The following is a 24,909-nucleotide window of genomic DNA, read 5'->3' as shown; positions in this document are numbered from 1 at the left end:
GGAGTTATCACAAATGTCCTCGAGAAAGGGGTTTCCAAGATGGTATTGGCCTCAGAGATAAAATAAAAGCCCTTCCCTGGGGCAAGGCCTCTAAGGCCAGCCACTGAGGCTCAGAGGGAGGAGTGCAGAGTCGTGTGGCCCCTGAGCAGCAGGTGTGCCAAGTCATGGCAACTGTTGACAGTTCAAACCTCACTCATTGGCCTTTGCCTTGGCAAGAAACCTGGGTGGAGATCCCTCTGCCTCAGCCATTTGGGATCATGCCTGTTTCTCTACTACTGACCAATGAGTGGAAATACGCACTAAATATCTCATTCAGCCTCTCTTAGTGAAAACCCTAATAGTGCAATTTCTCTATGAAACTATTCTGCTTCTTAAGAAGGTGGTGAATTTTACGTCAGGAAAGAATGGTATATATTTCTTTCTCTTTTTCAAGAGTGTGCTTTTTAACAGAGTGCTTGATAAGACATTTTATTTACCAAGTTAATACCCAGCCAATCAGCCAGTTAGTTCCCTGAACTTCAAACCTGTCTCTATCAGTTATTAGCTCTGTGATGTTAGGTAGCTACTTAAACTTTGTGAGTCCCAACTTCTTCATCTTTAAATCAGGATGAAGTCCACCTGAGGGCTTTTGTAAGGTTTTCAAGAGATGGCCGCATGCTGGGCAAAAGTCCTCTGCTTGAGATGTAGCTGGTAGAGTTAATTTTGCCACTGTGTTTCATTAAAACAACTCACCATACTGAGTGTATCTTGTGACTTTAAAAAAATTGCTTCTTTCTGTTTTGTATTACTTAACCTCATTTTTTAAAGTCAGCATGTTACCTTTTCTCCTAACGCTAATATAAAAAATTGGTACAACTTACGTATTTATTTCACAACCTGATGGAGTATTTTGGAAAAGTCAGTCAGTGCCATAATCAGATGATACAAATCTCCCTCTGCATCACTTTAGTTTCCAGCTTCTTTCTGGTAAATTGAACTGAGAACTAAAGTGTGGTATTCAACACAGTGCGCTGAATACAGACCAGTGCATAGATGCACAGGGGGAATGACGTTCCAGGCAGGTCTAGAAGTGATCTCCTCTTGCTCCCATGTCCTTTCCGGAGGCGCTCACCACAGTGGTGAGGGTCTTGCTGTCCCACGAGGTGGTCTGGCACACTCCCCTGTAGGCCACTCTGCCCCCATGGGATGCCTGTACCTTGGTGCTTGTGGTCAGCGCCTTCATCTGTCTCCCTGGCACCCAGCTCCTTGGTCATTGCCTGCTCATGTCCTGCCCGGCCAGTCATCTCATTGGGCTCAAGTCCTACCTGTACCACAGCCACCACTAGTCATCACATGGCCCCTTTGAGCAATCCATCCGTGTGTCTACCCCTGTGCACACGTGTGTCGTGGGAGCTCAGACCTGGATCAGCAAGATGGCTGGTGCAGGTTTTGTTAGCTTTGCAAATTAATGACCGTATTAGCTATTGCCACCTCAGAAACGGCCAGACCGTATGCTCAGTCCATATTTTCAAACATATGCTGTGATTTTTCGGTTTCCTCTCCTCTTAGAGAAATTCAAGAGTACTGAGGTATGTAGTAAAAATCATAAACCCTTTGACATGCCCACGTCGAAGTTAGAGGTGCCTAGAAACCAAGTCAGCAAAGATCCCATTGTCCGTGGCGCTGTCCTGGGTTTCACGACGTTCTTCTCAAGGGTGAGGATCACATCCCGTCTCCTCCCCCACCTGCTGGGAGGAGATGGGTGATCTGTCCAAACATGAAGGCAGTCACGGGGTGGGTGTGAAGAATGTCATCCAAAATGCTATCACAAAAGGAAACGGAGAGGAGTTGACCTGTGAGCCCCCAGAAGGGGACCGTGGGCGAGGACCTGGGCGGGTGACGGCTCTTGCCACAGCCTCCACTCAAGACACTTGCTTGTCTCTTGACTCCCCAGACCCAGTTCAAAACGTGGTGCAGGTCTTGGAGAAGCAGTACCTGGAAGAGAAGAGAAGCGCCCTGGAGGAGCAGCGGCTCATGTACGAGCGGGAGCTGGAGCAACTGCGCCAACAGCTCTCCCCCGAGCGGCAGCCCCCGAGCGGCGGCCCCGACCGCCTGTCCTACAGCAGCCAGACAGCCCAGCAGAAGGTGACCCAGTGGGCAGAGGAGAGGTAAGAGCGGGCGGGCGGGCGGCCCGGGGCCAGGCGCCAGGGGCTCGTGAGGCCCGTCCAAGGGGCACAAGTCTCGCAGAGAGGAAACGAGTTTCCCCATGTCTAGTTTGCTGGGCAGTGGCTTTTCCTTTCAGAGACACCGTCCACCCCAGATGTGTCAGGTGTGTGGGCCGCAGCACGCCCTGAGAACGACCCCACACTTTACCCTTCCGAACAAGGAGCCAGCGCAGAAGGCCCACGCTGCTCAGTGTTGAAAGAGGACGAGTTGGAATAAGTCTTTAACAAAACGCAGATTCTTCTTTTTTATTTCTTTTACTTTTAGTTCTATTCAAATTTAACTTCAAGGGAGAGGAACTTTGGGTTCTATTCAAATGTAACTTCGGGGTAGAGAAATCTAAATGTGAATTTCCAAGGCATAAGACTTAAAATGATTATATCAGACCTCTCAAAGGAGGCAGTGGTGGAAGAAATGATAATAATATCGGCCACCACAGTGGACAGTAAATTGACACTGACTTCCGTTGTGTTCACACCACAATCGAGGCATGGTGCTAATTTTACTCAACATTCCCAACAGCACTGTGCATAGGAACTATTATTCCTGCCCTTTTTTGATTTTTTTTTTCTTTTTTTTTTACCAGAAATTGAACACTGGGGTACTTTACCACGGAGCCACGTTCCTAGTCCTTCTTATTTTTTTATTTAGAGACAGGGTCTTGCTAAGTTGCTTGGGGCCTTGCTAGGTTGATGAAGCTGACCTCAAACTTAAGATCCTCCTGCCTCAGCCTCCTGTGCCTCTGGGATTATAGGCATGTGCCACCACACCCAGCTTATTCCTGCTTTATAAACTCCCACCACCCAGTAAGTAGAAAAGCCTGAGCTTAAATCCAGGTCTGTCTATAGTCCTGGACGAACCCTGTGTTATAATTAACAACAGAGGTTGTGCCTGACATTTGCAGAGTATTTACTGTGCTCTGGGCACCAAGTGCTCTACCTTCCCTCCTGTCGTCGTCACCTGCCATTGTCTTTGGCTGTGCTCACTCTCTTACACAGGAGGAAACTGAGGCTCGGGCTTGCCCAAGGTCATTTAGCTGGTAAACTGAGCCGTGGGGTCGGAGCCAGGGCAGTCTGACTCGGGAGTCTCCACTCTGGCCGACACATTCCACATCCCTCCCTGGTAGTGACAGGCTGGACAGGAGCCCCCTCCAGGGAGCTGGGCCCAGAGAAGGGGAGCACGCCCTGCACCGCGTCTCCAGGTGCTCTGGTGCTGGGCTGTGCGAAGCCAGGAGAAAGGAGTCGGTTGCATCTTCCCAGGGGCTGCTGACTCATTTGTCCCGATGCCCGGCTGTGAAGGCTCATCAAGCGTCTCAATGTTACTCTTTATTTTCCTATCCCTGGGAGAAGCTGACAAAAGTGACCCAGTGGCGCTTTCCCAAGAGCCACCTTTCCCACATCTACTGTGAGCTGGTAGCCAGCTTTTGAAGGTTTGGGTGTAATTATACCCACTGATGCCCTTTCTGTTCAGTCAAGAATATCAAAGACAAGAAAGGTACCTGATAGAGAAAGTGGATTTGCCTTTAATCATAGCATCTTTCAGTTAATTATCTAAATTTTTTCACTTCCTTGAATTTTTTTTTCCCTCCAGAGTAACAGGCCTGAGTTTATTAGAAGGGATAAGAAAGGGAAGGGGGAGACTCTTGAGGGAGAGAGTGGGTCTTCTTGGAGGCAAGAGGCCCTGGGGCTTAGATTCTTAAGACTGGAGAAGCAGATATCTGGGGAATGTCACTCAGAATGATAAGCAGGGCTGCCGTCTCACTTTCATGAGGTTTCACCAAGTGAAGAAGTGTGGCTGGTGGTGAGAGGCTGAGCCTCCCGCCCGCATCCATGTGTGTTCAAGTGTGTTCCAGAGCTGCATAGAGCTGCAGAGAAAGGAGAAAGCTTCAGATGTGGTGTGTGCTCTCTGTACACGTGGGATGTAATGTGGAGCCAGACAGAGTGATGCGAAAACTTGAATCATAACTGGAGGCTACAGAACGGTTTCATTCCACAGTAGGAAAGACAGTGACTTGATATTTATTTATTTATTTGCTTTCTGTCTTCTCCACTGCAAAATGCGTCCTGCGGGCAGGGAATCTGTTCTGTTCATGGAAGTGTCTCTAGGGCGTAGAACCATGTCCCTTGGTAGGGAACGAGTAGATACTGTTTGTGTTGGTCGTGTGAGTTTGTTGACGTGGCTAGGAAGTGTGTGGTCACCCTGTGGGCAAGGGCATGGTAAGGGTGATGGTCCTTTAGTGGAGGATGAGACCCCAGCCATGTGGAGTCTTCTGCAGAGATTTTCATGGAGAAGGCAAGATTTCAAGTGAGTTTGAAACATGGAGTTTGAACAGGTAGAAAGCAGAGAAGGGCATTTCTTTTTCTTCCTCATCCCCCCTCTCTTATTTTCTTTCCTTCTTTCTTTCTTTTTTTTTAAGCAGTGGGAGGCTCTGGGTTCAATCCCCATGCTTAGCATTCCACTCTCACTATAGCCTCTGTCCCAGTCGGAGGTCCCTGGGCAGGTGTGGGTTAGCATGAACAGATAGAAAGCAATGGAGATGTTTGGGGAAGGCTGCGCTGTTTTGTTTAGTCTAGATGGTGATTTATAGAGAAGCATGGAGAATTAATTCTAAAACTATTATAACCTGTGGGAGACCTACAGACGTGAGTGTCTGGGATCTATGCCCTGGGAGAAGAGCATCCCTGCTAGATTTTGAGCCAGAGAGTGGCCTGGCAGAGGCAGGAGAGTGCCCTGTAGAGAAGGGGCCTGAAGAAGTGGAGAGGGGCTTAGGAATGCTTCAGAGAAGCATCAACAGGGCTCGGGACGTTGTGGGAAAGAGAAGAGACCAAGCTTACTGCGAGAGCCAGAGTGGGCGCCTGGAAATGGACATGCCCTTCTGGAACCATCCTAGGGATGTGCGCACTCTCCAGTGTGCCTCCTGTGTCGCCTGCCAGGGGGCGAGAAAGGAGCAGGACTGTGTGTTCTGAGCTCATCTTCTCCCAGGAGGGATGGGACATGTGAAGGGTAGAAAAGAAGCCCTCCACGCTGGGCACAGAGCAGTCGTGCATCTGGGTTATCTTTGAACCCAGATTCAAAAGTGAAATCCAGGAGTGCGCATTTCTTCCATGCAGTGGGTCTTTTCAAGTGTCTTCTGCTGGGCCATACACTTGGCCAGGAACTAAGTGTAGCAGAAACAAAAAGGACATCATCCCTGCCCGAGGGGCGCTTACAGCCTAATCAAGTAGTTATGCAGGTAAATGAAAAGTCCTAACTGTGACAGATGTGGAGCTGTGAGAGCCATGTCATGAGGTTTTGACCGAATCAGGTGTTAGAGAAGCCTTTTATCACCAAGTGCTATTGTGTATAGTTAAAAAGAATCCCCGCTGCTGCAGAGAGGGTGACCTTCACCAGCTGAAGAAATCCTCAGTTTCTTTCTTCTTCTAACTCTAGGTCTCTCACCTCCCAACCCAACACCCCCTGCCTCTGCCAGCCTGTAGCACACAAAAGTCATAACCATCATTTCTTTTTCTTTACTTTAAAAAAAAATTAAATCCTCATGTCAAAATCTGGTAGTTTTTTAAACATAACTTTCATTTTTTTTGCTGCTATGGGTTGAACCCAGGACCTTACTCACTCCTGCTAAGCAAACGCTCGACCACTGAGTGACCACCCGGCCCCCAAACCTGGGTTTTACTTCTGTACCCATGCAGCTTTGACCCCAGCAGTGATTCCAGGAGATAACCCAGGCATGCGCTCGAGGGGTCAGAGGGGACTTGGTAAAATAGGTTGGAAAATTTTGTCTGAAAGGAGTTTTCTGCCATTTTCTAATGAGTCCACTCACTTACAAACAGGTTTACGGTTTTGTTTTAGATGAGCTCATTTCCTTTTCTGTGACCCCACAGGGATGAACTCTTCCGGCAGAGCCTAGCCAAACTACGAGAGCAGCTAGTCAAAGCTAATACCCTGGTGCGGGAAGCAAACTTCTTAGCTGAAGAAATGAGCAAACTCACTGATTACCAAGTGACTCTCCAGATCCCTGCTGCAAACCTCAGTGCCAACAGAAAGGTAAGGATGTCCCGAAAGAAGGAGAGTGGGTCGTACAGTAGTCAGCAGCACCATGAGCTGAAATCCGCAGATCACCTTCGGGAGATCCTGATGTGACCCAAGGTGTTCATTCCTTTTTAAGCCTTCCTTTGTACCCCTCTCCAGGTAAGAATGCTCCTTAAACAAACCCTTTAGATATGCTCTAAGCAGGATATGCAGGGTTTGGGCGGCTGAAGGAATTGCTAATTTAAATACTTTCCTACTGACAGAAGCATATGTAAGTGATCGTCCTGCATTCCCTTGTACAGAAACGTCCCCTCCTGAAATGGGGGCCATCTGTATTTTGTTACAATACCTTTTAAAGAGTGAATCCTAGGAGGAAGGGAGGTTTCCTGTCATTTCAACTTGGAGAATTCTTCCTGTAAGGGGAAACTGGGAAGAAAACAGCCCTTTATCCATTCGTTTTCAATCCAGGAAGGTAGTGAGGAAGGGAGTCAGGGAGCACCTCATCAGACTTGCGAGGTTGTAGTTTTTTGACCCAGTAGTTCTGAGTACATAGGCCTAGAAGGTATGTAGTTTTATGTCCTTCGTATACCCGGTTGCTGTCTCGGTGGCCTTTGTAGTAGTGAAAACTTGAAACAGCCTTGATGTTCAACAACAGAATGATCAGTCATATGTGTGGTAAGTCCAAATGGTGGTCTACTATGTTGCCATAAAAAAACCACGTTTGTGAAGAATATTAAGAAAATAATAACAATGTAAAAAACTAGTGAGAGAATTGGGATATGATACATTTTGTTTGATCCTGGTTATGATAAAAATGAAAAGTATAGCCAGGTATGGTTGCACACACCTGTAATCCCAGTGACTAGAGAAGCCTGAGGCAGGAAGATTGCAAGTTCAAGGCCAGCCTGAGAAACTTAATGAATTGCTAGGTAACTTAGCAAGACCCTGTCTCAAAATGAAAAAATAAAAAGAGCTGGGAATGTGGCTCATGGTTGACCACCCCGGGGTTCAATCCCCAGTTCCAGATAAATAACAAAAAGATACAGTGTGTGCATGGGTGGGCATAGAAGATAGAAAATAATGCAGTATTTCCTAGGTACGAGAATGTTAGCTTTTTAAAACAAATTTTTTTATTTGTTTAAATTAGTTATACATGACAGTAAAAATGTACTTTGATATATCATATGTAATGGAGTATAATTTCTTCTGGTTATACATGTAGAATCCCACCAGTCATGTAGTTATATAGTCCACTGTCCTTCCTACCACCATATTCCCTCGCCTCCCCACACTCCCTCTACCTAATCTAAAGTAACTCTATTTTTCCCACCGCACCCACCCCAATTGTGAATTAGCATCCTCATAGCAGAGAAAACATGGGGCTTTTGATTTTGGAAGATTGGCTTATTTCATTTAGCATGATGAGAATATTATCTTTTTTATATACATTTTATGTGTTCTGCAAACTCTTTACTTTAGTGTGAGTGTGTGTGTATGTATAGGATTTAACAATTTTAAAAAGCTGCAATGTTCATTTTGTTGGTTTTCTTCGTCCTGCAGAGAGGTGCGATAGTGAGTGAGCCTGCTATTCAGGTGAGGAGAAAGGGGAAGAGCACCCAGGTTTGGACCATTGAGAAGCTGGAGAACAAGTTAATTGACATGAGAGACCTCTATCAAGAATGGAAGGAGAATGTCCCTGAGGTAAAAGGACAACACGTAAAGGAAATTGGGTCACATCAAATGCCAAGGCCACAGATGACGTCACCACCAGAAACCCACATGAGTGCACCCATGCACATACATGTGCTCACAAGCACACATGCATGCACACCCATGACACTAGAGAAAAACAGAAAAGTGATTTTGAAAGAGTTTTAGTAGCAGCAGTAGCATAGCGGGATGGGCACTGTCTCATTTCAAGTCACATGAACGGGACAGAGGTGGACCTGTGCTGTCTTGTCAGTGTCCTGAAAATCAGTTTGTCTAGAGGCAGCACGGGTTTTGCATTCATCGTGTGTGCATGTGCCCCTAGGGGTGGCCTTGGCTGGGTGGGCTTGGAAGAGTGACTCCATTGTTTTGGAGGTTAGTAGTAGAAGAGAAGGTGTGGCAAAGACCACAGGCAAAGCAGAGGTGTGGGGTGGAGAAACTGCAGGCGGCTGTGACGGAGAAGATGAGGCAGCAGCTGAGAATCCTCCATGCGGTTCCTTAGTTCCCAACAAGGAAGCCCATCTTGCATGCTGATTCTGTTGTATGACGTGAACACGATTCTTCTTTTACTTATTTGTTTCCACCAAAACTTCCTTAAAGCATGATTTTTTTCTAATGCTGTTTTTAAATAATACAAAGCTGATGTCTTGTCTCCTGCCCACCCACCGCCTGCCCTCCCTACTGCTCAGGCCAAGAGGCTCTACGGGAAGCGAGGGGACCCTTTTTACGAAGCCCAGGAGAACCACAACCTGATCGGTGTGGCCAATGTGTTCCTGGAGTGCCTGTTCTGTGACGTGAAGCTTCAGTACGCAGTTCCCATCATCAGCCAGCAGGGGGAGGTAAGGGCAGGTCGCCTCAAAATAGAGGTCTGAATTCTTTTAAAGCCATCTTGAGGTAGATAAAGAAACCAGGGCAGACGGTCACGATCTGCCTACTCTTTTCTCGGCTAATTGCTGGTACTAGTAGAAACTCTCAAGATTACGTCATGGTCTTAAAAGGTAATATAACACAGATGATGTTTGTAGTTCACAGTGTGTGTGTGTGTGTGTATGTGTGTTTATGTGTGTGTATGTGTGTTTAACTAGAGATCTTTTGACAACAAGATTCAGTTCCATGCCCCATATCGCTTTCCCTTTTAAAAGGCAATCTCGTATCTTTAGTTCCTTCACGGCCCCTAAATGATGTTTATAAGATGACGTAACTTGGGAGGATTATTATGAAGTCCAAAATATTCAAAATAACAAGTTTAAACAACCCATTGTTACCCCCTTGTGAATCCTCCTATTTCAGTTATGTAGATACATTTTGGAAAATGTTGAAGTTCAAACCTTTTCTTTTTTAAAATCATTTCATCAGCTGATGTTTTTATTTACAGCTTAGTAATGCCCTTACTTCCTAGCTTGTCCTTTATAACTTATAAAAGTACCAAGTTGTGTGTGACCAAGAGCAGCCTGGGGATAAGATGCCGTTCTCCCCAGAGCAATGCTGGGAAATAGACCCGAGTGCCCTGGTGGGATGCAGGTCCACGGCCCACGTCTGTGTGTAGTAACCCCCCACCTATTCTGCTCTGGAACAATAGCCAGGGTTGCTTTTTCCCATGTTAAAAAATGCATAGCCCATCCAGGCATGGTGGTACACACCTGTCATCTCAGCTGCTTGGAAGTGGAGGAGGGAGGACTGAGAGTTCAAAGAGCCTCAGCAAAAGGGAGGCACTAAGCAATTTAGAGAGACCCTGTATAAAAATAAAAAATTAAAAGTGCTGGAGATGTGGCTCAGTTATTAAGTACCCCTGCGTTCAATCCCTTGTATCGGGGGAAAAAAAAAAGCCATAGCTCTCCGGGCACAGTGGCTCATGCCTATAATCCCAGAGGCTCGAGAGTCTGAGGCAGGAAGGTGGCAGGTTCAAAGTCAGCCTCAGTAACATGGTAAGAACCTGTCTCAAAATGAAAAATAAAAAGGTTAGGATGTAGCCCAGTGTAGAATAGCCCTGGGCTCCCACCGCAGTACCCCACCCCACCCCAAAATTATACAGCTCATGTGGTAAAGGAATCTAATGGCTGAGACCCTTGCTCAGGGGTTCTTAAATTGGGGTCTGAGGTAGGCTGTGATACTTCATGAATCCCCCTGAAATTACATTACAAATGTATTAGATTCTCAAAAAAAAAAAAAAAAAAAAAAAAAAAAAAAAATCAAAGAATACAATCTGACCCACTATCTTCTGGCTGATTTATCACATTTCCTGTCTCCTCCTCCTTACCACTTCTGTTTGTCAAATACCATCAATTAGCTTCTCTCAGGTTCTTGGTGCCAGCTGCCGTGTTGAAGTTGAGTCTGAGCCACCTTTCCAAATAACCCTCCCTGCCCAGGTGGCAGCACGGAGGACGTGGCCCCCTCCTGGGCAGTCCTTCTGACCTGACCTGTGCGCTGGAGGGTGACTGGCTGCAGAAGGGCGCTGAGAACACCCCTTGAGCATCCTCCTTGTGCTCTAGTTCAGTTCCCTACGAGCGACTTCAGGAGGAAAGCTGTTGAACCGGCCCCTATCCAAGAACTACCACCACATGGGGAATGAAAAACAGCTGTAAAAGAGCTGGTTCTTATATCTGCGTGGCTTTCTTCAGGCCGTTCTTCCCGACACAGGTGTGTCTGGGATCAGCACCCCTCAGGCCAGTCTGAGCTGCACAGTTCTGTGCTCCATGAGTGTGGGAGCCACGTCTCTTTGGTTTACGGCTGTGAGCACGGCTTAGCACCTTCCCTGGCACCACCCATCCTTAGTGAATACTTGTTGAGTCCATAAATGAACATATTTACCCTCTGTCTGTGTATTCTTATTGGGTTTTGACTTCTCACTGTCTCTTCCCACGTGACTGGGAGTTCCCTCCTGGCAGGGCCTGTATCTCTATCTTGGTGTCCCATGAGCCTAGGTGTTTGAAATAAATAAGTTCATGAAGCATTTGGTCAAATAAATGCCTGCACGAATGACGTGGGGCATAGAGAGTTCCAGGTAGAACGTGAAAGCTGCCGTCCAGTTGTTCCTGGGTTGACCTGGAGTAAAAAGGTAAGACCGAGAATGTTTCCAGAAGGCAAGTCGCGAGGAGGCAAATTTAGCTCAAAGTAAGGCAGGACTGTTGCAGGTGCCGGGCTCTGGGCATGGTGGGTTTTACCATCGCTGGGAAAATGGCCAGGTGGGGGCCGCAGAGATGCTCCCGGGCGTTTGTAGGTGGGTTTCTGAGTCATGTCAGTGAGCCGGTGGCAAGCTTTGTAACTTCCTGGTGCTGTCCCCTGGCCCAGGTTGCAGGGCGTCTGCATGTGGAGGTAATGCGGGTGACGGGGGCTGTTCCCGAGCGCGTGGTGGAGGATGACTCTTCAGAGAACTCGAGCGAAAGCGGGAGCCTGGAAGTCGTGGATGGCAGCGGAGAGATCATTCACCGCGTCAAGAAGCTGACGTGCCGGGTGAGCCGGGCAGCCCAGGAGGTGCACATAGATGACCTTTGGGGTGCAGGCAAAGGGTCAAGAAGTTTATGAGAATTTTTCAACCAGAGTCATAAAGTTTAAATTGTCTGAAAACAGATGGAACCGTGGGCGGCATCTTCTCCAGAAGCATAGCACACTTTCTGAAGACAGTTGGATAAAATTCCAAAAGCACACGTATTCCTCCCTCACTACCCCTGGGGAATTGGTTCCAGGACACACTACAGATACCAAAGTCCACTCAGGCTCCAGCTCCTTATCTACCACGGGGGAGGATTTGCATATAATCTGTGCACCCTCACAGACTTTAATCTCTGGATCACATATACTGAGTAATACAGCAAAATGCTACATAAGGACCTATTCTACTGTGTTGTTTAGGAAATGACGACAAGAAAAGAAATCTACAAGGGTTCTGCACAGGCATGATATTTTTCTAAACATTTTCAGTCCTCTGTCAGGTTAGCCCACAGGTGTGGTGGGCTCACCTGTGTTGGGCACGTGAGGAGTGTGTGCTGCTTAGTGAGTCAGATCACATCTGTATCAGAAACTTGGTCAGTAGGAAGGTTTGCAGGGATGTGTGTACTTGTTACCAGGTTTTCCACTGTAGATAGAGAACTCTGGTACAGATTTCATTAGACATAAAACCTTTAATGAAATGCATCAAATGTTCTCAGTTGACAAATGGAAGACTGCTTCATTCCATCACCTTCTCTTTACTTGGGGACAATATAGTGTGTGACTTAATGTTCCCTTTATAGGAGTTATATTTGCATCTTTTAATCTCCTCAGGTCAAAATCAAAGAGGCAACTGGGTTGCCCTTAAGCCTGTCCAATTTCGTCTTCTGTCAGTACACGTTCTGGGACCAGTGTGAGTCTGCCGTGGCTGCCCCGGTGGTGGACCCCGATGTGCCCTCCCCACAGTCCAAGGATGCCCAGTACACAGTGACCTTCTCTCACTGTAAGGTACAGATGCCACTGCAAAGTGAGCTCCAGGGCTGGGCGTGACTTGGAGCTAGAGCCCGCGCTGTACACCTGTACACTGTATGCGTCCCAGGCCCTAGGGTCAGCGTCGAGCACTGCAGAAAAACAAAGCAATGAAGCAAACTGTGTCGGGGCAGTGGAGTCAGGTGCAGCTGTAAAATCCAATCATAACTTCCAAGGTTTCCCCATAAGAGTTTTCATTAAATGTAACATCTTATTGGACTTTTTAACCTCAAAATCAACTTTTACAAATTTGAATAATTTAGAAATATTTAAAACAAAATCTGAAAGACTTCAACTTGCAGTCTTACTCTACAGACTTTTGACCACTAGTAGCAGTTTTCTATACTTGATTTTTTTGGGTTTTTTTATTTGTTGGTTTTTTGAGCCAGGGTCTCACTGTGTTGCCCATGCCAGCCGTGAACTCCTGGGCTCAAGAGATCCTCCTGCATCAGCCTCCCGAGTAGCTAGGACTGCAGATGTATGCCACTGCACCTTGCAATGTATTTTAGTAGAATATTTTCTATGCCTTGCAACTCTCGTATGTGTAGGATGAACATGTGCATATACACATAAATGGACATAGATATACACCTTTACATCATGCACATGTAATTTGGTTTAAAAATATTTTACAAAATGAGGATCACACTAGGCCCTGCAAAATTGTGAGCCTCTTGATGTGTGAGTTGTTATAGATACTTCTCATTCTTTTGGCATAATATGCTAAGCACAGCGTTCTGTGTGAATTTTTAAAGAAAATATAAAATGGAAAAGGGGAGCTCATGGTGAGTGCAGGTGACTGACCTTGGGGGAGGCACTGCCTGCTCTCCTTTTATAGGGGACTGCCGGCAGTTCTTTTCTGAAAGACCAACTTTATGCTCTCTGAAATTGTCCTTTTCCTGGACAATTCTTGATAGATATTCAAGACCCTTTCTTTTTCAATTTATAATTGTGCTTGTTCTTTCCAGCTTTACACTCGGAAAACACATGCATATCACCACCTATCAAATTTCACATAGGGAAAGATTGTCAAGTCTTTTTCTAAATATAGCCTTCATGTCTTTAATGTATTTAGCAAGTCTGTTCTCCAAATATTTATCAGTCATTCTTTTGTTATTGTTCTCTGAATATTCTTTTTCTTTTGTACTAGAGATTGAACCCAGGGATGCTTCACCACTAAGCTACATCCCCAGTCCTTTTTATTTATTTATTTTTTGAGACAGAGTCTCACTAAGGTGCCCAGGTTGGCCTCTAACTTGCAATCCTCCTGCCTCAGCCTCTCAAGTAATTAGGATTACAGGTGTGTGCATCATACACAGCCTGTTCTCTGAATATTCTTTTTTTTAATATTTATTTTTTAGTTGTGGTTGGACACGATACCTTTATTTTATTTATTCATCTTTATGTGGTGCTGAGGATCGAACCCAGGGCTTCGCACATGCTAGACGAGTGCTCTACTGCTGAGCCACAACTCCAGCCCTCTGAATATTCATTCTTTTAAATATTCCTCATGTTTCTTTGGATCTACCAAGTGGTTTCTTTAGAAGTAGAAAAGGATGATGTCTGAATTTTAGGTGCATCCTGGTGGTTAAAGACTATTTAACATAAACTATTTCCGGAGCCCTAGGTGCACTATGTAACCTTAAGTTTTTTTTTTTTTTTCCTTCTAAAATTCTGGGTCTGTCTCCAAATAAAATGAAAACACAGTATAACTCAGTGTAACACATTGTTTCTATAAATTACAGTCACACAGTGACTCCACCTGAGAGTATCCACTTGGGATTCCTCTGAGATGCTAATGGAAAGAAAATTGGTTTTGTTCTTTTGCCTGCTGCATAATTCGGGGTGATCTGCCACATCTCTCAGCCAATTCCCTATCCATTTCCAAACCGTCATCTGTTTGTGCTTTAGAATGGGGACCCGAGGTGGCAGGGCTTAAGGGCAAGAGCATACATAAGTCATGAAGATAACTGTAGAAAATTGAATTCCATCATTACTCTCCCAAGCCATGGTGAGGAGCAGTCCTTTGATTGAGTCCGTGCCAGCTGGAAGTCAGAGTGGCCCTGCAGAACCAAGAGGAAGAGAATGCAGATTGAGCCCTGCAAAAACCAGCTAGCAGTTTGACTTTGGATAAGTCCTTCTCTTCAGTTTCCTCACTTAGAAAAGAAAGCGGTTGAATTAAATAGCCTCACGGTTTCCTGCCAGATCCACTATTCTGTGCTTCTTTATCATTTTCCCAGAAAATAGAAGGGATGGGTTTAAGGTAGAAACAGGCTAAAATCCTCCAGCATGAATCAGTGTGCAGTTGAAGGCTAAGGGATTTCGCAGTCTGCTTATGCGTGGCTCCTGTCTTGCTCTCCTTTCTTACCCAGGACTACGTGGTGAATGTCACCGAGGAGTTCCTAGAGTTCATATCAGATGGAGCGCTGGCAATTGAGGTCTGGGGCCACCGGTGTGCTGGCAATGGCAGCTCCGTCTGGGAAGTGGACTCTCTCCACGCTAAGACAAGAACATTGCATGACAGGTGCGTCGTCAGCTGTGAGCTGGAAGCACAGAAGCCAGACGGTGACCCCTGGACTGTACTTGTCACCTTGGACAAGTTACTCAACGTCTCTGTGCCTGCTTCCTCCATTAAGTCACACACTATTGTCTCCAATTAAAGAATAATTGAAGGAGCAGCCAGGCACCAGAGAAATACAGGGGGAAGGTGGTTATTTCAACAGACCTAACTGCGACAACTGCAAAAAACGAGTTAACCTTGAGTTTACTTTACACTGGACACAAAAATTAATATGAGATAGATCCCTAGCTTTAAACGCAAAACGAAACTATAAAGCTAATGGAAGAAAGCAGGAGGGTATCTTTACAATTTTGAGTTGGTCGCAAATTCTTAGGCCACAGAAAATGCTAATCGGAGAAGAATAAATTTTTTACGTTGATCTTAATCAAAATTAAAAGCTGTGCCCATGAAGGGCTGGATTTGGCTCAGTGGTAGAGTGCTTGCCTGGCACGTGGGAGTCACTGGGTTTGAGTCTCAGCACCATATGTAAATGAATAAATAAAATAGTGGTCCACCAACAACTAAAAAAATTTTGAGAAAAAGAGCTGTGCCAATCTAAACATAAAACTATGAAAATTAATAGGTAAGCCACCATGTGGGAGAAAACTGGCAATTCCTTCTATGACCCAACAATCCCACCACTAAGTATTTAGATATTTAACCAAGAGAAATGAAAACCTATGTCCATAAACAGAGGTGTATACAAATGTTCATTTCAGCTTTATCCATAGTGGATAAAAAACTTGGGGAAGTTTCAAACAACCCAGATGTCCTTCAGTGGGTGAATTGGTAAACAAATACAATAGAGTCTTACTCAGCATTAAGGAAAGAACTATTTATATCCATTTGGATATCAAAAATCATTATATGAAACCAGAGAAGCCAGACCCAAAAGAGTCCATTGGTGTGATCTCGTTTATATGAAGTTCTGGAATTGGAAGAACTCACCTGATTGGGTGGCCTCCTACCACAGGTTCAGGGGACTGAACGGGGAGCGACAGAGTGGTGGGAGGGGTCCACAGGTGTGTGCATTTGCCCAAACTCTTCAAACTCTGTGCTGGAGCTCCGGGCGTGTCACTGAAGGTAAGTTCTGTCTCAATACATGCAAGCCATAGGAGATCACCTATGTGATGGCCGTGGCACGGTGCCCAGCACGGGGGGGCGTGCACAGTGACTGATGGCTTGTTCCGTTACTAATACTGGACGGTGACGCTGTTTCTTGTTGGGTCATTTGGCAGGTGGAATGAAGTAACTCGAAGAATAGAGATGTGGATCTCCATATTAGAACTGAATGAGTTGGGGGAATATGCTGCCGTGGAGCTTCATCAGGCTAAAGATGTCAACACGGGGGGCGTCTTCCAGCTCAGACAGGTACTAAGCGTGTTGCTCGATCCGCGTTTCCACTCTCCCACGGTTTCTGGGAATTTTCTAATAATTCATATTTCTGTTCCCCAATACTTTCCCTTCCCCTTATTCCTTCTCCTGTGCCTCCCCATCCCCATGCCTGCCACCTGTCTTCCCCCACCACCACCACACCTCTGCAGGGTCACTCCCGGAGAGTGCAAGTCACAGTGAAACCTGTTCAGCATTCAGGGACACTGCCGCTCATGGTTGAAGCCATCTTGTCGGTATCCATTGGCTGCGTAACTGCCAGGTCCACCAAACTCCAAAGAGGGCTGGACAGTTACCAGGTAAGGCACGCAGATGTGAAGTGGTATTTAACAAGGATCGGGGTAGGGGTCGTGGCTCAGTGGCAGAGTGCTTGCCCCCTATGCATGAGACCTCCCAGTTGGATCCCCAGCACTGAGGCAAAGGAATTAGATTGTACAGAAGTAAAGAAGTTAATGCTCTCTGATGAGGACCTGCTTGGGAATCTAATAGAACTTGTATCAACCACATATCTTCCCCCAATTCACATTTCCACCCCTTGCCTGTTTCCCTAGATTTAAAACACTGTGTTTGCTCATTGTTAATTAATAATAACCTATTTATAAACACACATATTAATGCTATAGTAGTTATTTACTTTAGGCAGGTTTATTTCATATCTGGCCCAAAATTTGTTGGACATTTGATGTCGCTGCCTGGCCTGATCCACTTTAATGCCATATTTGCCACCGTACTCTTTGAGAATGAACCAGTTCTTTTAAAGCTTTACCCCTTTTTTTTTTAAATAATAAAGCTGTCCTCGTGATCATTTTTGTCCATTGAATCTCCATTTCCCAAATCTTATGCTCTCATTTAAAAATAAAAAAGATGAAAACTTTAAAGAATCGGTCTTCATGTTGCCAGGCAAACCCTCTTGAGTCATCCCCAAGAATAAGCTTTAAAGTGGGGGCTTGCCCCTGCACGGCCTGTCGGAGGGCGTGTGCTCCCGGCTCATCGTCCGTCTGGAGCCAGAGCCTGAGCCCTGCCGCCTGCGAATGCTTCATCTCCCATCTCAGACCCTTTTGGCTTCGTGGCATTTAGACAGATTTTTCTGAAAGCTCAAAATCAGGGCACAGACTGTTGGCTCTAAGAAGGGATGGCGTCACCAGACCCCGCCTTCCCTCGTCCTTCCAGCCCCGTGTGCGATGTGCTGCTCCGGGCTGGAGGGTGAGGCTCTGTGGGGTGGCTTCCCCCGACCTCCGCTGGCCTGGGTAGGGAGGTGGACTGCAGGAGCCTCATCCCAGCTCAGTCCCTCACCTGGTCGTCAGCTCCGGGGACCACTGCAGGGCTTGGTAGAGGTGAGCAGAGACCTGGGGGTCAGGAGACCAGGCTCGTCATCTCTCCAGCTCTGCCAAGTCGTCGCCTTCGCCAGATAATTTAAAACTGAGGGGTTTTTTTCCCCCCTTGTCCCAAATGGCGAAGACAATTATTCTCTGAGGTCTGTTTCTGCAATAAAACTTTGTGGCTTAATAAATCTCAGATATTAGATGAACCATTGAGTTTGTGTGTCTTCAACTGGACCTTACAAAACATGGATCTTCAACTGGCTGAGTGTTCCCATTTCAGGGAAATTGTAAGGATTGGTTATTTGCATGTTTTAGAATGGCTCGACCTCTTGAGTTAAAACTGACCTTTTATTTTTTTTAAATCAAAATGTGAACTCTGAACCATTAGCCTTTTCTCAGTGCTCTGTTCTCTTTTTTTTTTTGCGGGGGTGGGGGTGGGGTGGGGGGGTGGAGGGTGGGTATTGGGGATTGAACTCAAGGACACCTAACCACTGAGCCACATCCCTAGCCCTATTTTGTATTTTTTTTTTTTTTTTATTTAGAGACAGGGTCTTATTGAGATGCTTACCACCTCACTTTTGCTGAGGCTGGCTTTGAACTTGTGATCCTCCTGCCTCAGCCTCCCAAGCTGCTGGGATTACAGACATACACCCACCACGCCTAGCTGTATTCTCTTGAAGAATATAGTACCAGGGCTGGGATATACCTCAATGATACAGTGTGTGCTTAGCCTGTCTGGGGCCCTGGGTTCCTTTCCCAGCAACACACACACACATTCACACACACACATTCACACACACATAAAGCATAGCACCAGCTATGCTGGTGACTGGTTTTAAATTTTTTTTTTTTTTTTGATACCAAGGATTGAATCCACTGAGCCACATCCCCAGCCCTTTTGTTTTTTATTTTGAAGCAGGCTGTCGTTAAGTTGCTTAGGGCCTCACCAAGTTGCTGAGTCTGGCCTTGAACTTGTGATCCTCTTGCCTCAGCCTCCCTAGTCAAGTTTACAGTTGTTCACCACTGCACCCAGCCAAACTGTAATGATGTTTAGGTTAATATCTCTTCTATTAATGAAAAGTGTAGTCACTTTGAAGGCTATTTTTCCCTTTGCTGCCATGTTCAAAGTCATGGCTACTAACTTTTGTGGACATAGTATTTCATAATTCTTATTCAGTAGCCAGGAGCCAGTACAGAGTGTACTCATTTCCCAGTGGCGTCACATCACGAAAACTCTGGCCTGTTTTCAGGTGAGGGAAGTCCCTCCTTAGCTTACACTCCCCAAGTGTGGTGGAGTGCTCCTGTCACCCCATTGACTCGGGGGTTCTAAGGCCCAATGAGTGCAAGTTCAAGGTCATCCTGGGCAACTTAGTGAGGCCTTGTCTGAAAGCAAAAATTTTTAAAAAGGATTGGGATGTGGCACAATGGTGGAATGCTTGCCTAGTGTGGGCAGGGCTCAGGGTTCAATCCCCAACACCACACACAGGCGCACACACACACACACAAACACAACATCAGTTTAAGGTAAATTTTTTCAAGATTAGGCTTACATTTAATAAGGTAGTCATATAACTGGTAATGATGGTTACTAGGCCTTCAAAAAAAAAGTGTAGTGTATTTTGAAGTATAAATGTGAATATAATTCTAACTTTTTAAAAACACTTTTAGGTTAATATCTCTTCTATTAATGAAAAGCATTTCATTATAAATTGGGTTTTTATGATCTTGTTTCTCAGGAAAATTATCTTGATCAAAACTTCTTTGGTGGTAGACACCTGTTATCCCAGCTGCTTGGGAGGCTGAGGCAGGAGGGTCACAAGTTCAAGGCCAGCTTTAGCAATTTAGCAAGACCCTGTCTCAAAATAAAAAATCAAGAAGGGCTAGAGATGTAGCTCAGTGGTAAAGTGTCCCTGGGTTCAATGCCCAGCACCAAAATAAAATAAAACAAACAAACAAAGACCTGTGTTTGTACCTTGGTACTTTGTTTTTATCCATGTAAGGGTGGGTGCAGGAAAGACCACTGAGGTTGGAGACAGAGGCCCAGCTTCCAGCCTGGCTTCCAGGATTAATTCATCTCATCCTACAGGTCTTAGTTTTTTCCTGACCAAAACCAAGATTGGGACAAAGAATCTCTCAAGTCCCTCACGGATTTGCAATTCTGTCTCCCTCAGCCCACCCCAGATCTCAGTCAGCCTAGCCGTAAATACATATTACCTGTCCTTTGGTATGAGGCCTGGCCCAATGGTATTGGCTTCCATCTCCATCAGAAAGTGTTCTGTTTTTAAATAACTGCTCTATATTTTAAAAATTCTTTAGAAGCCAGGTGTGATAGCACACATGCCTATAATCCCAGTTACCTGGGAGGCTGAGGCAAGAGGACTGCAAGTTGGAGGCCAGCCTGGTCCATTTAGTGAGAATCTGTTTCAGATTTTTAAAAAGGACTAGTGATGTCGCTCAGTGCTTCCCTAGCATGTGTGAGGCCCTAGGTTCCATCCCCAGGACTGCGGGGGGTGGGGGGGAGAATCCTTCAAATTTTAGACAAGTGAATTAAATCCATAACCCTTTTTGAGATTCAATGAAATGTTTTGTTGTGCTGACGTTGTGTGAGCCGACCATTATAATGTGTATGTTAAGCTCTAAGAATTATTTTCCCTGTGTACTGTTTGAGAAACAAAATGCATGTCCTTTGTGTTTATTTTTTTCCTACCAGAGAGATGATGAGGATGGTGATGATATGGATAGTTACCAGGTATTGCTACTGCTGTCAATCCTGTGGCATGGGGCACAGCTATTGCTAATTGCCAGCATTTGCAAAGTGGAAGCCAGGGAGGAGGAAGGAGGACCAGGGAGCCAGAATATGCAGTTTTTCACTTGCTTTATATTTGCTTTCTATGTAATCAGGGGTGTGGTCCTTTTTCTGTTATTTTCCCTGTTAATTCAAAATTTGAAACCCAATACTGTATTTGGTGCTCTGCCATCTGGAATCACTACCTTATAAAGCCCTGCTAGGCAAGACCATTATCACTTAAAAAGACTTGCAGTTCTCCATCTATAGTCTAGTCTTTCCCAGGCTGAACTGCACTGTGCTTCCCACATCCAAGGAACTAGCATTTTTCCATTAAGCCACTTTACTTTTAAAAAGACTTTACTGGCTAGAAAAATGGGAGACATTCATGCACTTCATTTTGTTTAGCCAGTTTTCTCCTCATATTAGGGTTAAGCTTAGTTTTTTCACAACCTATAGGATTTAAATCTCAGCTTTTTCTTTTGGAAAGGCACAAAAAAAATATACTCACATGCAAAACAAGCACTAACTGGCTCCATATCAGAAAAGTCGGTCAGTGTGGTCAGGATCAAAGTAGCACACCTAGATGAAGGTTTTGGGGATTGATTCCCAGTTTGTACTTTTCTACACAAGTTAAGAGGGTATTTATGCAGTGTGCCTTTCTGTATGTCAATCATGGGTGCATTGTGGGAAAAGCTTCAGAGAGCCCCAAGAGTCTCCTCCTAATGTAATATCTTAAGAGTCATATTAAAACAGGCCAGTCCAATAGCATTTCAAATAGAATTGATGGGTTTTTTTTTCCCCTACTCTTAATTTCATAAAGAAAGAAAAAAAGGCAAAGCAAACTTTTCGGGCAATGTCAGTGTCCCCTTGGACCTCAGCAGTGCCGTTGACTAACGTCTTGTGGCTTTTTCCGCGCTTCCTGCCGCGTTGGTCCCAGTGAAGGCCGACAGCCGCTTCGGGAATTTCTTCAAGCATGGCTGAATGCATGTTGGGTTTTTGCATGAAAGAACCTTGGTTAGACTCATGGTGGAGGTTGGACATGAGGTCTGTGCAGCAACTTCAAAAGATTCCCTGTTTGCATTTCAGAAAATAAATGTTATTAGACCATGGAACTATGAACTATGAAAATGCCTGACATTTTCCTTTCCACTTGGTGTTATGTGATTTGAGCTCTGTTCATGGTATCCTTCTGCTTTAAATTGCACATCTGTCAGTGAATAGCTACCATTTAAATGCACATACACACACACATACACACAAAAAAATATATATATATATAAAAATCATTCAGCGGCTGGTATGGTTTGAGCTTATCTTGCTTTCTATACAATTATCCTCTTGGAGATCCAAGGCTCTGATTTCTGTATACCGACATCCTTGATCCGCATGCGGTGTTACTGAGGCCTCTTTGCTTTCTTGCCTATTAATCACCCAGCGATGTTCAATGACCTTTTCCTAATGAAAAGTTTCCTGATCAATTTGAACATATTTTTAAAAAGAAAGAAACAGTGTTCTACGCACTGTATAGGAGATACTTTCCTCCGTCTTATCAGGAAGAAGACTTAAACTGCGTCCGAGAGAGGTGGTCAGATGCACTCATCAAACGACGAGAATACTTAGATGAGCAGATTAAAAAAGTCAGCAATAAGAAAGGTACGTGCAATTAACTCCCAGGACGAGCTTCTGTGCTTGTAAGCAGCGGCAGCAGGTTGTGTTCTTCCCTTGATTAGACAGAAGAATCTTTGTTTTTTGAACTTGAAACAGACATACAGATACTTGTGAATCTAATTATATGTTGTTGGTTTACAAAGGCTCTGAATTTGAAAGTAATATGTTTTCATAAATCTCTGAGCTTTGTCATAAAATTGTCACATTAAAGGTCAAACTCACATTTGGGTCTTGTTGTTGATGGACCTTTATTTTATTTATTTATATGCAGTGCTGAGGATCGAACCCAGTGCCTCACACGTTAGGCAGGTGCTCTACCACTGAGCCCCAGCCCCAGCCCTCACATCTGGCTTCGATGAACACAGATGTGCTGGATCTCAATATAGCAGTATGAGGTGCACCAGGGTCAGAGTCAAGGGTTCACAGCAGCTTGAAGGTTCTGAGACCATGCTGGTTGGCACCTGGCTCCTGGTGGGCAGTAGCCTTGACCCCAGCTGGGTCACGGTGCTCTCTGCAGCTCCCTTGCCGCCGAAGGACACAGCTTGCTTTGGCTGGCAACACCACTTGGATTCTGGAATAGAAATATGCTCTTAAAATCCTTAGTCTCTCCCTCCGACTTCAGGGTCTACGTGTTGAGGTTGACCCAGCACCAGCGCACACATCTTGAATGTTGATCCATTTTATACAGAAGTTAGCCAAAGTTCTCTCAGGAGACATCTTGGTTCAGCTTGTGGTGTCTGGTGGGGAATGTGCTCAGACCACTTGTGAAAACTCACTTTGACTACACCTGGGAAGCCCCAGAATTGAATTATGGATAAGAGCATTCCAAAGTAGAGCAAATAAAATCCCTTTTCATAATAAGCAGGAAGGAAGAGAAAAAAGTTTGACCCTCGGCAACTTAGCGAGGCCTTGTCTCAAAATAAAAGGGGCTGGGGATGTAGGTCAGTGGTTAGCGCCCCTAAGTTCAATCCAGTATCCAGTGCGCGCACACAAACACACACACAGTTTTACAAAGCATAGTTTATGATGTCCTTAAATTGTCTGTCATTTTATAAGATGGTATCTAGCTTTATATGCCACATCCGTTATTTCATTTGATCACTTCAGCAAGGTCATGAAACACACTGACCTGAGTTTCCACTGTTTGACAGATTAGGAAGCTAGGACTTGTCTTTTGAAGGCTTTCCCGTATTTCGGTGCTAGGAACCTAAGTCCTCTTGCTGCCTTCTTCTTTTCCTGGCATGCTGTGGGTACCGGGGCTGGTCCAGCCTCTCCCAGCCTCGATGCTCAGGCCTGACCTTCAAAGCCGCAAACCCTTTTTTGGGACGTAGTGATGTGTAAGCCATGTGGGGTGTCACTGAGTGCACATCCGTCTCCAGTGTGGACGCTGTTCTTCCCTCTCCTGGGCACCCATCCCCTCATTTTCTTCTGCAGACAAAACAGAGGACGACGTGGAGCGGGAGGCGCGGCTGGTGGAGCAGTGGGTGGGGCTGACGGAGGAAAGGAACGCTGTGCTGGTGCCCGCCCCGGGCAGTGGGATCCCCGGCGCCCCGGCTGACTGGTGAGGCCCCCTGCCTTCTGTGCCGTGGGGGTGGGTGTCTACTGCCCGTGGCAAGAGCCATGTCCATGGCTTTCTAGGATTGTCACAGTGAATGCCAAGGAACTGAGCTGTCAGGAAAGGGCCACCCAACCCTAGTGCTCCCTCCTACTACAGCCAGCTTCCTCCTGCAGGAAGCCAGAGAGATTGCTGACCCTCCAAGAATCCAGTGCCACTCCTGTATTCCTCTGAATGAGAACTTGGACACTGTTTCCTGATCTCTAGGAATAGTATCATGTTGGCTAAAAAGGATATTCCCAGAGGGTAGGGGACAGTTTTTTAGGTTTTTGGTGGTGGTAGTGCTGGGTATCAAATCCGGATCACTTTATCACTGAGCTATATCCCTGGCCCATTTTATGAATTTTATTTTTGAAATAGGATCTTGCTAATTTTCTCAGGCTGGCCTCAAATTTGCGATCCTCCTGCCTCAGCCTCTCTGAGTCATTGGCTGAGATTACCCGGGTGTGCCACTGTACCCAGCCTTTTTTGTTGGTTTGGTTTGGTTTTTGGGGTGCTGAGGATTGAACCCAGGGCCTGGTGCATGTTAGGCAAGATCTCTGACACTGAGTGACATCCACGACCCTGTTCTTATTTTCCCTAGTATGTGTTATTTTGGTAACTAGCAAAGAGTAAGCACTTAAGCCTACGTAGTCAGTCAATCAGTTGATTGATAATTGATGCTTGGTATGTTCCTGAGAAACAGCCTAGTGCCCAAAGCTCTGGAGTGAAATAGTTTGGGATTTAGTTCTTGGTTTTAGCTCTTCAGTGTGTGTGTGTGTGTGTGTGTGTGTGTGTGTGTGGTGTTGGGAGAAGGCACGTTAAACACCTTGCTTATCTTCACACAGCCTTCCTTGTAGATTACGATGTACATAAAATAGCTGCACCACCATTCGGTGCATGGTAGGGCTGCTTCTTGCTCTCATTCTCTTTCTAATTACAAAAATATGCCCTTGAGACTGATTCCCTTTGAATGCAAAATGTGCATGCCCAGATAGTTTAATTTGGACACACTTAGCAACCCTCGTGATATTGTCTGCTTGTCTGTGGATACATGGAGCTATAACCAGTTCCATGGTTTGTTTATGCAACTGGAGAACTGAGTCTGCAAGTGCATGACTTGTGACTGGTTGTCTCTCCCTTGGGTTCCGCCTCCTGCTGGAATCCCTTGGGGGGAGCCAGCTCCTTCCCG

General features: G+C 45.6%; 1 protein-coding gene across 1 annotated transcript in view; it reads left to right on the top strand.

Moving 5' to 3' along the window:
• Positions 1 to 24,909, top strand: part of Kif13a (kinesin family member 13A) — a 180,770-nt gene that overhangs the window by 130,352 nt on the left and 25,509 nt on the right. The window contains 12 exon segments of the mRNA XM_071613715.1: positions 1,934 to 2,147; positions 6,084 to 6,246; positions 7,792 to 7,932; positions 8,628 to 8,777; positions 11,227 to 11,388; positions 12,199 to 12,372; positions 14,766 to 14,917; positions 16,192 to 16,324; positions 16,498 to 16,644; positions 20,378 to 20,416; positions 22,009 to 22,108; positions 23,558 to 23,684. Coding sequence (XP_071469816.1) covers positions 1,934 to 2,147; positions 6,084 to 6,246; positions 7,792 to 7,932; positions 8,628 to 8,777; positions 11,227 to 11,388; positions 12,199 to 12,372; positions 14,766 to 14,917; positions 16,192 to 16,324; positions 16,498 to 16,644; positions 20,378 to 20,416; positions 22,009 to 22,108; positions 23,558 to 23,684 — 1,702 coding nt within the window.

Source organism: Marmota flaviventris, chromosome 6, assembly GCF_047511675.1.
Source record: "Marmota flaviventris isolate mMarFla1 chromosome 6, mMarFla1.hap1, whole genome shotgun sequence".
NCBI classification, from domain to species: domain Eukaryota; kingdom Metazoa; phylum Chordata; class Mammalia; order Rodentia; family Sciuridae; genus Marmota; species Marmota flaviventris.
This window is presented reverse-complemented; position numbering and strand designations above follow the sequence as displayed.